General features: G+C 42.3%; 1 protein-coding gene across 2 annotated transcripts in view; it reads left to right on the forward strand.

Moving 5' to 3' along the window:
* Positions 1-14,973, forward strand: part of LOC106960928 (voltage-gated potassium channel subunit beta-2) — a 28,960-nt gene that overhangs the window by 7,321 nt on the left and 6,666 nt on the right. The window contains exon 1 of one of the 2 annotated variants that reach the window (XM_015054328.1): positions 134-1,820. The exons of the other annotated variant lie outside the window; for it this stretch is intronic. Within the exon in view, the coding sequence (XP_014909814.1) occupies positions 1,495-1,820 (326 nt within the window). The 5' untranslated portion in view covers positions 134-1,494. Of the gene's footprint in view, positions 1-133; positions 1,821-14,973 lie in introns of those variants that run through there. 2 annotated transcript variants of the gene reach the window in all.

Genomic DNA, 14,973 nt, shown 5'->3' on the forward strand with positions numbered 1-14,973 from the left:
GGAAAAAAAAAAAAAAAAGGGGGGCCCGGGGGGAAAAAACCGGGGGGGGAAAAAAAAAAAAAAAAAAAAAAAAAAGGAGGTAAAAACAGAATAACTAATGCCATGTCAGGTCCTTTGGGAGTGAATGTGACGGATTTTGTAGGGGTGGGGAGACGCACACGGTTGGGAACCATTAATTTGGCTCCAAGATGTGAAGAAAGAAGTGTTGTCACAGCAGTAGCAACACAGATTGTGATGAAAAATGTAGAGAGTCCACCCGGGAGGAGAGACAGAGACTGAGAGAGAGCAACACACACGGCACGCACAGAGTTACCCACCACACCATCACACTGCTTCTGTGTCGTGAACATTTTGGCGCTTCTGCAAACGGAGAAAAAAAAAATAATTCTGGGAAGAAAACTGAAGGAGAGTCGACAGGCGGGATCGACGCCTTAAAAAAAAAAAAAAAAAAAAAACCCGCCTGCTGCAGCTGATTTTTTATTTTGGAGGAGGTGTTGGTGGGGAGGGAGAGAGAGGCCAGTATGCCGGCATTTTTTTCTCATCCGTGCGCCGTGAGATTCTGCCGCCACGCAGGAACCCCCCACAGCAGCCGCTGCTGCCGGTATATGAGCAACTTGATGCGCTAAAGGTAACGCCGCTGAATTTCGCTGCCGATTTCCTTTCCTTGCATCAATTTGGTGCTGCGTGAAGCGATGGTGATGATGAGGATGGTGAGGATGAGGATGATGCTGCATCGGCGGGCTTTGAATGTGTGAATCCTGTACGGGACTCTCCTCCTTCGCGATGTAAATTGGAGCCACTAAAGTCTCTTTTTTTTTCACCTCCCCCCCCCCCCCCCCCCCCTTAATTACAGTGACAACAATAAAAAAAAAACAAAGATGCCTTTTTTTGACGCTTGGAGTGAGGATGCCAGTGGCTGTGATTGTGTCTCTCCTGCTGCGGCAGCTCCTCAGCTCAAGACAGACTCAAGTAGCCTTAGCTGAAGAGAAAAACAGCAAGCTGGCAAGTGCTGTATCACCCAACACAAGCCGAAGGAGCCGGTGCATGTATGTGGGGAAGGGCATCCATCACAGCACAGCGCAGGGGCTTCCTGGGAGCCGCCACATCCCCACATTCGTCTGAAGACTTTTGAGAGATTACAACCCCCTCCTGATGGTTGTTGGAGGGCAGCCCCGATGCATCTTGTGCGTGTGAAAGCTCTCAGAGTCCCCCTTTGCCAGCTCTGCATCAACAGAAAGGAGACAGAGCAGACGGTAACTCGGTGTGTGTCATGTTAGAGGCTGGACTCTTGCCTGTTCGCACCAGCTCCCTGCCAAAATCTCTGACCTGCCCTGTCTGAGCCCTTTGTATGAGCATCTCTGCGCTGCCACAACAGAACCAGTGGTTTGTAGACATTACTGGCCGTTTTACTCCGCTCCTCCAACAACAACAAAAAAAAGCCCCCCCCCCCCTCCCCGTCTCTGACTGTCGCTGCAGGACAGAGCAGAGGTCAGGATGCAGGTCTCCTTCGCATGCACTGAGCACAACCTGAAGAGCCGCAGTGAGGACCGGCTCTGTGGCCTTCGCACCGCCCCACCTCCAGGAGGAAGCAGCGGAGGAGTTGGTGGAGGAGGTGGCGGTGGCGGTGGAGGAGGAGGAGGTGGCGGCAGTGGATCGGGAGGAGGTAGCAGCGGAGGAGGTGGTGGTGGACAGGGGGGTAACGGTAACTACGTCTCCCAAGGCTCAGTGAAGAACAGGGAGGGCCCTGGGTCCCGGCAGACTCCACAGGGCCATGCCCACATGAAGGAGGCCATCGGGCGGCACACCAACATGAAGTACAGGTGAGTACGGGCCACAGGAGCAGAGGCAGGGGGCTGGACACAGAGGGAGCGATTACAGATTAACTTTGACCTGACAGTACTTCCCATTTTTCTTAAAGAACTATAATTGCCACCACTCAGAATATCTTAATATCTTCCTTCTGTGGGCAGTCGTTGATTACTACCCTGATGGCAATGGTGGTAAGAGTACAACTCTAAATTGGCGGGTTACTGGTTCAATTCCACCTCTGTCAGATGGTAGCTGTGGCTACTATCCAGTAGCTTGCCACCATCGGCGTGTGAATTGGTGAATGACAGAATGTCGTCTAAAGTACTTTCAAGTCCTCTGGGCTTGATAAAGTGCCATACAGACCATTTACTTATCCAAGGGGAAGCCACATCAGTTAATGCTTGAATACCATCTGTGAGTCCATCCATCAGTACTTTCTCTTATACGTCGACTCTCCTGACCAAACCCAGTCTGCTAAAGCAGCCTAAATATATAGTTATCATGTATACATTTTTCAGTAAAAGAATTGTGAGCATCAGACCCTTTGCTTCCCAAGAAGTATCATCAAAATGGTACTGTTGGGAAACTGTATGACTATCTTTGGTGTTTTGACTGGTGTTCATATCTGAATAATAACTACTGACACCTTCACAAGAGTTGACAGGAAGGGATGCCAGTTTTTTCTCAGCCAAGTTACGTCTATTTTACTTTGTTTATACTGGTTGATTCTGTATTGCTCTGCTTCGTAAGCTGTAAGGCAACCATTTTTGGTCACTTTGCCTTTTTTCTATCAAAATATGTGGCCATTTTGTGAAATCGAAAAAGCTTTCAGACACCAAGCTCGAGGTTGTGAAGTGAGGGACACCCTGGAAAGGTCACCAGTCAATCACCAGGCAACAAAGAGACACACAGAGCAAACATCCGTCCACGCACATAATCGCAAAACAATTTAAAGACCAAATAACTCCACACTCTTGTTTTTGGATTGTGGGACCTTTTGGCTACAAACCAATCATAAATATTGTTTAAATTGTCCTTGTCCTCCACTTCCAAACTGACTCAGTTGGCTATTTTTGCAAGTGGGTATGGTTGTTTAAACCAAACCTGAACAAAAATACTAATTTCCCATGACAAAGCAGTTTGCATAAAGACAAATTTGATTTGATTTCCTAAAATAAACTACAATAAGTCAGTTTTGGTAGGAGGAGGAGATTTTTTTCACTTTGTCTTGGTGCTGCCTGCCTGATTATAAATTGCTTCCTGTAGGGCTATTTACTGTTTCCTAGATTAGTAAGCGACATAATAATGTCCAAATACAAAACTCACACAATGAAAGAATCCTACCAAAGTATTTCTCCCAAAAACAAAACAAAGAAACTCCAAAACCAATCGGATTAATAGTCTAAATCCCAATAAAAGACAACATAAAACATGGCATAAAAAGGTCAGAGCATATTTAAGATATTTAAAAGTCTAAAAATCAAATTATTTTTCATTTAAGACATTTTTTAGACCCTGCTCCAACCAAATCACACTTACAGGTGATAAGCTCAAGCCTTTCTGTCTCCATTTCGATCGGTCTTTTTGCTCAGGTGAGCATGAGGTGAAATGTAACCAATTTGCCTCTGATTACCTGCAAGCGCCACCTACATGCATCCATTAGCTGGATGAGAAGCAGCTCTCAGAGTGGGCACTTTCTCTTAGCGTTAAAATATGACATGAAAACCTAGAAATGCTTATGCTGATGGACGTAAAAGCATAATCCACAGCAAACAGCCCTCTTGACTTAATGCAGATCTCGCCCTGGCCTCTTGCTGCAGATTAATACAAATCCTTACAGCAGTAACAGCTTTCTGCAGCATCTCTCCGGGTCACTCAGCTTTGAAAGCATTCCTTTCCCATAAAACAACATTTCAACTGAGCGACGGAAAACCTTAGTTGCAGAATCCAGCTCTGAGTCACGAAGGAGGAACAAAATTTTGACGAGATAAACCAGCACGGAAAGCCTTGTTGGTGTCTGATTCGGTTCGGTTTGACGGATTTGAGCCTTCGCCGCGATAAGAACAGCAGCTCATGCAGCTTTGACGCTCAGGGGGATTCTTAAAGGGCTGTGAGACCCAGTCGTACCAAAAAACCCCAAGCATGCAGTTTGATACAGAACCCAGTTCATGTGTTTCGTTTAGTTTGACTGGAACAGCCAGGAACTCGGAGGAGAGTTTTAATGACCTGTTTTTCTAGTAATCAGGTTGATTGAATTCCTGCCATTCTCTTCAGGCAATTTGGTTCATTTAATTGGATGCTTAAAAAGGGAATGAGGCTCAAAACAAAACCGGGATGTCTCCTTTAGCGGCTCGTCCTTTTTAGAACTGCACTCACACTTCTGATGTCGTCAGATTATTCTGCTTTCTTCAAAGGAGTGTCACTAATAGGGAGCGCAGCGGCACAATAAGTCTATACAGCATATGGACAGCTAGGGTTGCCATTGGCAACTCCCCAGGCACTGCCTTTAGTTTTTTTTTTTTTTTTCCTCTCTTATTCTCTCTAATCAGTGAGCGTGGCTGTCGTTCTTATCAGCCCTCTGTGCTACTGAGCCCGGTCTTAACTCCGGCATCATCCGGCTGTATTCTAGATGAGGTGGATATTAAAATCTCCCCGACAAAGAGCGCCCAAACATGTCCGCGCACCGCTCAGATGAGACAGTTTATTTCTGAGCCGATCTGGGAGGGCAGCCTAGCATGACACTGATTGAAGCCAAATGAGTGCTGCACGAGAGCAGAAGTGAACAGTTGGTAGTGAATTTTGATCTAATCCCATTTTCCAGATGGCTCACATCTTTGCCTCCACTCGCCCTGTTTGCCTACATGTTTTCTAAGCCACTTCCTACATCTGATTAAACTCGCTACTCGTCACTCACCGGCAGGTGACAGACGACGGGCCCTGCTGTCTGGCCGTAACTCCCATGACTCCCTGAAGCCCTTGACTCCAGCTTTCTTACTGAGAAATCCGGCATTCTGGTGTTTCTGTGTGCTCAAGTCTTCTTGTGATGTTCTTGAGTCAGGCTCCTCACAGGGAAACTGGGCTATGTAGACCTTATTTTTTTTCACATACAGCAGTGGTTTGAAGACATGTTCATAACTCTTAAACTTTTTCACATTTTACCTCGTTACAACCACAAAGGTTTTGGGCTTTTTGGAGATTATTTCCATTTCCATGACATGTTTTTTAAAGGTTTGTAAGGTAGTACAAACTGTTAACGTCTATGGTATACAGATTCGAGTTGGTTTTGATATTGGCATCAGCTTTAATCTCTAGATTTTAGATATCCAGTAAGATATCAACTTTTTCCAGCATTTTTTGCAAAACCTTTAATTTTCATTTTTTGGAAAAAAACATTTGTTGCTCACTTCTGCTAGTAATACCTGTTTTAACGTTTTTTTTCCTCTGTCTGTAAATTGCCGATATGCAGAATAGCCTGTTGTGCCGCGGTTCCAAACAGATGTTGGTGAGTTCATGGCTGCCGGGCAAATCGTCACAGCAGCAGTCATCTGCATGCCTTTACATTACTGCAGGAGAAAAACACAGAGTTTATGTGAGTAGCGAAGCATTCAACATTGCACCACGCAAAGAAAAAGCAAAAGTCAAACACAATTCAAGCGTAAATAATGTTTGAAAGAACTTCAGAACATCAGGAAAGATTAAAGGCAGGCAGACAGACGGACATCCTCCTGCTGCGTTGAAGTGTGAGGTCTTTGCCTTCCGTCCAGCAACATTTGCTCACAGTTTCTCAAATGAATATTTTAGTATTTTTGAATAATCTGCCTCCAAGTGGTCTATCACAATGTAACACGTTCTGACATTTTAACCTCCGGTTCCTTGGGAAAAGGCTTCTTCATAACCCTGGAACTTTTCACATTTTATCAGGTTATGGCCTCAGCGGTTTTTACTTGAACTTTTTATGATCAGACCAAACAAACACTAAGCAGTGGATTAAAATGTCGCTGCGTATTTTCATTCACCACGTTGTGGTGTTATCACAGCTGCAAGTCTTTTGGGTTAAAATGAGAGGTTCTGTTCATAAAAACGTGACATTTAAAGGAAGTGATAGACTTCTACTAGCTTCACTCACAAACACATCCAGCTTCAAATCTTACTACAAAGTCTCTAAAAACCTCTGCCAAGTTTCTGCCAGATATTTCTCATCAAATTTGAGGAGATCCATCTCCACAGCATGATTCTACCACCGCCGTGTGTCACAATGAGGTGGGTGAAGTGCAATGCTACTTTCCTACCACAAAGCATATCGGATGTAGGTAAAAAAAAAGTTGAATTATCATGTCATATCTGACTGGAGCACCTTCAATTACATGTCTCCAGTGTCTGTGGAAATGCACAACTAATTAGGCCATAACTTTATTACTTGGGTTTCATGACGGTAATGGAGTCTTACAAACCTCTGAAGTCTACACAGAAAAGCTGCAGGTGCTGAGATCAAATTATCCACTGGTGAAATGTATAAGCTTCTGAATTTAGGTCATTTCTGAAGTCATTTTTTTAAATTTAGGGTTGAATACAGGCACACACCACATTTTTATTTGAAAAGTTAAATGTTGAAAACAATAGAAGCTTGTGTTTACTGCATGATAGTTATATTTTACAAAGGTTACAATATCTCATCTATTTCACCTTTATATATTCAGTGTCATCTGGCAGTAGATCACCACTAAAGTAAAATTTGATCAATTTTCATTAGAAGTGTCTACTGAAATGTCGCTTGCATTGCATAAAGTACATGTGAACTGTTAGTATTAGTCATAATATGAACCGTTACAATATATATGGCAACACATATAAGTAAAAGTGTTTTTTTTTAAGTGATTGTACACACAGTTCAAGCAAGACTCATTTACTTACAAGCCCTGATTGTAACCTAATAAATCCCAAGCACTTGTTTAAAAAAAAACAACCAAAAAAAAAAAAACATTCATTTCATATAGTAGACGTCATCATCATCATTATAAATTAAATTGTAATTAAGCAATCTGGCCTTGCATTGTTCCAGTGATTAATAATCAGAGGGAAACAAATGCTTCGTGTGGCTCACAGATCACAGAGTGCAGCTGCTGGAGCTCTGACCTTCAGCTCTCCTCTCTCTTCCAGTCTCTGGGTTTTTGTAGCCGAGTTTCCAGTTGGATGAACAGATTAGTGACTCACCATGAGGGCCAGCATGTCTCAGGCGAAGCCCCCACTGTGTCTTCACTTACTTCATTTCAGCCTGGCACGTGATCAAAAAAGGACCCGACTTATGAGACGGTTTTTTCTTCTTTTTTTTTTTTTCTGCCCACTTATTTTGTCACCTGCAGTTAAATCCTAATCTCAATCCTGAAATTTCTAATTTTAAATCATTTACCTGAACTGTAGTTTAATTACTTGTGCTTAACAGCTTGTGTACTTGAAGAAGTACATAAAAGCAGATAACTTAATCCCCTCAAAATACAAGGCGACCTCTGGGTCAGCGTTGTTTGACGAGGGATGGATTCGTCAATAATTAACTGCTGATGGCTGCAGTCGTCAGCAGGGCTGCTCTGGACCGCCACCATCATAATCAGAGCCAGAATATACTCATCACTTCCACTGAATTAGCGTTTTTGTCAAAGTCAGACATGGATGTGTTCCTCTGAGTCCGGATGGGCTCATAGATGTAGGAATGAAGATTAACGTTTTATTTATCAGCTTAACCTTGAACATGTTGTAGGTGACTGCTGTCTGTTTCATAAAGATGTTTTAAAAAGTTCACCTCTGCTTCTTAAGCTGAAGGATGAAAATTTTATCGTTCAAGGTTGGAAAAGTAAACAGGAAGGACTCCTGAAGTCATAACTCCAGGTTAGAGAGTCATTATTCTCACCTCAGAATCCAATATGGCTGCCAGATATTTAAAATGTAGTAAATACTGTAGTGATACATCATTTATTTGTACTTCCTTTGGTCTATATCTTCTTATAATGTTACTGTACAACCTACATTAAAACAGTCAGCTTTTGAATGTATTAATTTCAAAAAGTTAGCATCGGTGGCCAGTTGCTCTTCTGTGTGGCTGCATATTAGTAGCATTTCACTGTTTTTGTCCCAAATAATATTTTTAGAACCAAGTGCCACCCAACAAGCACCAATTTAAGCACTTTTTCCCTGCTGAAGACTTATATTAATAGCGAACGCTTATCTTAAGTCACACGCTGACAGCATCTGGATGGCGCTTTGCACTTTGTGGCTTTTTTTAAACGGTAATCAGACAGGCAGTGGGCAGAGAGGAGTGAGGATGAGGAGTCGAACTCGGGATGTTTCACCCGCCCTAATCACTGCTCCATGTGACGCCCCTCAATTATTCCACTTAATGAAGCGTCCATCATTTATTTAGAAGACAGTTTGCCATGTTCACATTAATGAGATTTAGTATGTAAAAAGCATGACATGAGCTCCAAACATACCAATGAATCCACAAACGGCTGATTTATATTTAAGAAATGGGGACGTCCTGAACCTAGGAAACCATCAGAGGGTGTTGGGTGACTTCAAGCTGGATATCCATTGAAGAAATGCCTCAAACATCTCACAACTGAAAGAGAGGAAGAGCAACCTTTTCCTCAGAGACTGACGGATTGTGACGAGAGAAAGCTCTCTCTGAAGTTAGTCCAACGAAAAAGGAGTAAAACTAGCTAACAGTCTCCTTGTTAGGGCTGAAACGATTCCTCGAATGATTCGAGTACCTCGATTATTAAAATTCCTCATGGAAAATGTATCTTTGTCAAATTATGTTTTAGTATTTAGCGCACCATCTTATGGCCGGGTCATTATTTGCGTTGGGCAGCGCTCTCATTTGTTGCTAAGTGTTAGCAGCGTAGCGTCGAATTTTACGGGTTTTTATCGATTTCTGGGGACCGATGAGCAATCTTAAATTGTTTGTCGAGATGCTTGAGGTACGGCAGCTTTTGCAGCTTTTGTCCTCCGCGAGGCGACTGTGTGAAAGCGAACGGCAGGTGAGCAGATAAAAACAGGAGAGAGAAAGAGAGAGAGAGATTATTCTGATTACTCGATTAATCGTAAATATAATCTGTAGACCAATAATCTGTAAATATCGGTTACTAAAATATTCTTTTCTAACACATCTTTTTCCTTCCCAAAGATAAAAAGGCAATTGACATTAACAAAATATCCTGATATCCTGACTGCATTATCTTTGTACATTGTACATTCCTAAATCAATTAAGTTTATTTTATAGCACATTTCAGCCACAAGGCAGTTCAAAACACAAATATGAAGTTATTGAACAATCGAGAAAACTCTACGTCTTCTGAGTACCACATAAGGAAACGCCTTGCGTGGCAGTTTGAGAAAACATTTTCCTCTTGAGAACCTTAAGCAAAGTCTGAATTCAACCCGACTTTAAACTCCTCAAAATAAACACAGAGTTTAAAATAAAACGACTCCAAAGCAGCAGAACTGTTTAGATCACTGAGGCTTCAGTAAACTCCACTCCACTGGCTATTTTTCATCGTTTTTAATTCATTGAGTTGTCGTATACGAGGTAGCCGTCTAGGGAAAACGACACATTAATGTATTTGTCTTCCTCTGTCCAGGGTGGTGACCTTCTCACACAATCAATTTTATTAACTCTTGAACTTGTGGATATGACTCTGAAATTGACTTGATGTTCCGTCCCCATCTTCAGCCAGGGACGGAGCCACACACGCATTTATTAATATGCTTTTTTTTTTTTTGAAAGGTCTATTACCATAAAAATATCTCCCAATGCCAGGCGGCTTTAATAAATGTATTCTGAGCTGAGAGGAGTCACGACGGCCGAGAAAATGTTATGGTTACTGTAGAATCGGAGGAGGGCGGCTGAGATTGTGTGTCTATGGCTGCATGCGAGGGAAAGTGAGCGATTTTTGGCCTTTTTCCCACTTGCTTCACTCTCAGCATGTGTATTTTATAAATAGTGCAGACCCACTTGTAAAACTGTCTTTTGTACATCTCAGAATAAAATATCTTCACATTACACGCAAAAAAAAAAAAAAAAAACAAGTGTTGAGCCAAACAGTTTATAAATAGTTTGAGTTTTAAACAAAACCCTCGTGTCAGAATTAAACAGTCTAGTCCAGCCAATAAAATAAGTTCCCACAGAAACTGCTAAAGAGCTGAAGGACTGGCTTTGTCTGTTTAATTTTGACGCTGCATTGTGTTCAAAAAAGAAGATTACTTTTTAACTGTATTATATGGATGGATAGATAGATGGATGTAATAGACCAGCACCTAATTCTGAAGAGGATTCTGATTTAAAACCAGACTTTAACTACAGATGGCACATGTGCATAAAATTATATCTTTTCCAATCTATACGCTCTGGGTGTAGATTTAGGGTTGTGAACCTAAAACTCAATGTCAAGTTTTTTTAATCCCACTAACAGCTTTTCTTATCTAATTTTATTTTATCTAATTTCTCTACAAGCCCACCAATTTTCGGATTTTTCAATTCACATATTTCTGGACTTCCAAAGAAAAATGCACTACTACTTGAAAACTAGTGACTGACATTTTCAAAGCAGCCAATACGGGATCTCAGATGTTTTTATCCTGTGATTAAATGGCACTAATAGATTCCAAGGTGCTGTGTTGTATGTTATATCTGAGAATTGGCTTAAAAGGGGCCTGAATGCAAATGCATGCCACAGTTTTTTAGATAGTTCTGATTTTCTACTAATCTAAAGTATTATCACATAAAATCCCGTAAGTAAATAAATAAAGTGAAGTTCTGCGGATGTGAAAATGTGGAGAAGTCCAAATCCAGAATCAACAGAACAGAACCGAGGCGATGGCTCCCCTCCTCCCATCTCTGAGTGGAGCTAATAAGTTTGAAAACCATGAACAGGTGGCAAAAATATATATAAAAAAAAATAACATTCAGGATGTGAGAAAAAAAATCTAATTTTGGGTGAACTGACCCTTTAGAGCTTGGAACACGGCGTTATTAAAAGACAGCAGACTCTCTACCATCTTCCCACAGCTAATGTTCAGAAAATGCTCGTATAAGCAACAACACACACACACACACACACACACACACACACACACACACGGTTGTTATTAATATCTAGATGTGCTTCCCTCTGGAGAAAAGCCTGCTCAGCATGTGTGTGGCATTTTATGACAACTGCAAGGGGAAAAAGAAAATCTCCATCATCTGCACCTAACCATCTGTATCCAGCACCTTCCTTCTGTGTGGGGTGAGAACTAAGTGTAAATGTCAGCACAGGTTAAAATGCTGACTACACCATGACAACGCACCTGTGTGCGTGTGTGTGTGTGTGTGTGTGTGTGTGTGTGTCTACTTCTCCTGTGTCTCTTTCCTTTTCCCCTCATTAACAATTTATGCACGGAAGATCCCGGTCTTTGTAATCATCTTTTTTGGATATTGTGATGTATGGCAGCAGGAAAGCAGAAATGAATGAACAACCACAGGAGGAGAATGCAGGAAGCCACACTTTCAGAGGCCACAGAGAAGCATCTGTGTGCCCTGCTCACGAGTGCATTCATGCGTGTCCACATGTAGATCTGTCCCTGCGTTCCAGCGCAATTCCCACTGAGCGTGAACGTTCACAACTGTCAGCCTGCACATTAAGGATTTTGTCCGTTTTCTTTTTTTTTCTTCTTTTTTTTCAAAATATGGGCTGAGCAGTCTGCTGACGTGTGTGCGAATGTGTGCGCTGGTGATACAGTGGAAAAGGCATGAAGGAGGTGGCGAGAGGAAAGGAGTGAGCATGTGTCTCTCCAGACTCTCTGATAGTAATTTAGCAGACTGCAGCACTGCAGAGAGCTGTGGAGTTAAGAGTGGGAGGAGGAGGAGGAAGAGGATGGTTGTGTGTGTGTGTGTGTGTGTGTGTGTGTGTGTGTAGGGGGGAAGGCAGTGGAAGGGTTAGCTGTCACACACAGGAACAATGACGTCCTCCGCTGCCCAGAAACAAACAAACAAAATAAGATTTTATGGGACACGGCAATCAGGACAGTTCGCCCAGTTCTGCACGCCATTGCATTCTGCTCCCGGCAACAATGCAATAACTCGCAACGCTCGGCAAAACACGCCACGCACTCGCATCACGCACTCCCATCCTTAACGGGCATATTGGATGTTAGCGTACAGACTTGCAGTTGTGTAACGGCTCTCTTGGATGCTTGACATTCTCCTAATGCTGACTCATGTTTTGTTTTTGTGCTTGTCGCACATAATAACCTTTGTGTTTGTCATTGTGGAGCGGTTTGAAGAGGAAAGTATGGAAAGAGGCTGGTGGTGTTATGCTTCGCCTCTGGAAGACAGCCTTGGGCTAAATAACAGGCTGCGAAAATGGAACACACCTTACAGTTTTCCTGAAAGTTTCTCTCAGAGCGACTGCACGCACATTCAGCTTAGAAATTTAGCTACAGGGATAATAATGTAGGCTTTTAATTATGCATTTGAACAACTTTTTTTTTCCGCCCCCCAACAGTGAAGTGATTTCACTGCAAATGAATTTTGGAAAGAAGAAACGATACACTCCAGTTTCTCTAACGGAAAAAGTGTTAAAACTCTCAAAATATTGCAGAGAAACATGCACTTCTTGTTGGTATAAATGAACTTCTGTCCTGTCCGCTTATCATAAATGGTATTATTTATTTTTATTGGTTGTTTTTTCTTTTACAAAAACCCAAACATCATAAAAATACCCCTTCAAATTTACAACAGGGATTGGGCCATCCCAGATTCTTATTTTCAGCCAGCTTTGTTTATCCCTAGCTCTTTATAGTCAAATGAGGCAAATATTGAGCTTCTTAAGACAATAAATATGTTTGAAGTAGTTAATGTAAGGGTTTCAATCAAAAACAATGCACTACCTGTTAAGCCTGGTGGTGGCAGCAGTGAGCAGTATTTTGGTAGCTTTAAGTGGATGGAGCAATGAAAAAGAAAACTAGATTCAGTCTTTATGGGACGACGTCCTGCAACTTTAAGATGTCCCTGGTCCAACACAGATTTATCAAATGTCTGAATTTCCTCCTCAGGATGAAGTCAAGTTCTCCAGAGTCCTGATAATGACCTCATTATTAAACTCAGGTGTGCAGACGGACAGACAGATCTAAAAGTTGCAGGACATCCTTGGACCCAACAGGATGTTCGTAAAGGATGATGGCCCTGTTGACGCGTTCTCCGTAACTAAACTTTTTGTTGCAAACGAGTCCGCTGATTCCCATCAGGAAGAACTGAATGTTTAGCTTAAAATCCACGGAGGCAGGGAAAGTATTTTATTTTACTGGGCTCACTATGCAGCCAGTTGCATGCAAAGAAAGACAGCGACCACGCATCACACTGTTATGTGAAAAAAGAAAGAAATGAAGACAGATAAACCGATTTAAAACAAGTGAAAATATGAATAAATAACTGATCTGACATCTGCTTTGAAAGAAAAGCCACTTGTTTACATTAACTCCCTCAGTGTGAAAGGAGCAGAGCTGTTGTTGCCTGATGAACCAGAGCCAGATCACCATACAAGGATTTAGCGACGCACCAGGCCCGCAAACACATTTCACTTCATCTGTCATCCCCGACCTTTCACCTGCGCGGTATTTTGACGTGGTTTAATGCAATGGCATAAACACTTTGCATCTGACACCCACACGCGCAGCGCACATACACCGACAAATGCTGCACACACGCAAACGCTTACATATGCAGGGGGGGGCCTAAAAATAGTTCCACGTCCAGCATTTAAAAATAGACCGGGACAATAAAAGCGGGACTCGTTTGGCTGTGTCTAAATGCTTTGACAGTCTGTCTGTCTGCATTTGGCCGTTTGTGTGCGGACGCAGGCAGACAGGCAGAGGAGGGGAGGAGATGAAACGACGAGCAGCGATGAGTTTCACCGCAGTTCTGCTGTCCCTCCAGCTGGCTCCTCGGCTAATTGGGATGGGGGAGAGCGAGCTTAAAGGAGGAGGAACAGGAGGAGAGCAAGCATGAAGCCCACGTCAGCTTCAGCTGCACAAGCTGCTGTTTGAGATGCATCTCTCTGCTTCTCCCTGCCAAAGCCTTCAACACTCTGCTGTCTGGATAATCAGAGGTGGCAAGCTGGGTAATGGACTCCTCTATAGCTTATGGGGGCATTTTGGGTCATTTATAGTAAAGACCAGAGAATCTTTTAGCAGGAGCTGATCTCCAGCTCCCCCCGGAGTGGTTTTAGTGACCCACACAACTGTTCACATATAATGAATAAAGGTCATCTATTCAAAAATAATTAGGCAGAGGTATCAAACTTAACCTCGGGCAGAACAGACTTTCACTTTAGCTGCAGAGGAAGAGTTCATGCCTAGAATAGAGATAGCATTCAATGCCATGCAAAGGTTCTTACACCTTTTTAACTCTTCCTCATTTTGTCACTTTGATACAAAGTATCGCTTAATTTTGACATTAAGCATCAGTATTATGTAAAATCCACTTTTTTGAGGTTTAAGTGATGTTATAATGTTATTCCCTCATCAAAATCATGACTGGACTGTTGCTTTGATCCTTTAATCTCCCATGGCAACCGCTCAGGGTGCAGAAACGCTTGCTCTCACCGATCTCCGCCCTGTGCTCCTCCAGACTAGCGGCAGCAGCAGGTAGCAAACACCTGGTGAAGCTATGCATCTGCTGAGCTCATCAGCAGATGATAAAGAATGACTCCTCAGTGCAACGCTCCTCAGAACGACGTCAAAGGCTGAATGGAGGAACGCTGTTGTGATGAAAGGAGTGATGGAAAGAGCAGGAGCTTCTTAAAGAGACAGATGCCCAATTTCAAGGAGTTAAATTGCGAATTCAAATTTCTTTTAAGTTTTATTTGATGTATATTTTTACACAAGTGAAGGTAACATAGTTCAAGGTTTCCCAGAAAACTTGCTAAGCCCAGTGGTTGGGCTCCAGGGCAGTCGTTCATCCAGCATCCCGTCGTGATTGAGTTAAAAAATGTTTAAAATTGACGGGAAATTTGAAAATATCACTTGATAATTATGTGTTATTGGAATATTGGAAGATTGATACCTGAACACCAACTATACAGTCTTAAAAAAATGCAAACATGTTTTTAAAAACCTAAATAAATGATCAATAA

The sequence above is a fragment of the Poecilia latipinna genome, unplaced genomic scaffold (assembly GCF_001443285.1).
Source record: "Poecilia latipinna isolate Pla-1442-1.1 unplaced genomic scaffold, P_latipinna-1.0 Scaffold1244, whole genome shotgun sequence".
NCBI classification, from domain to species: Eukaryota; Metazoa; Chordata; class Actinopteri; order Cyprinodontiformes; family Poeciliidae; genus Poecilia; species Poecilia latipinna.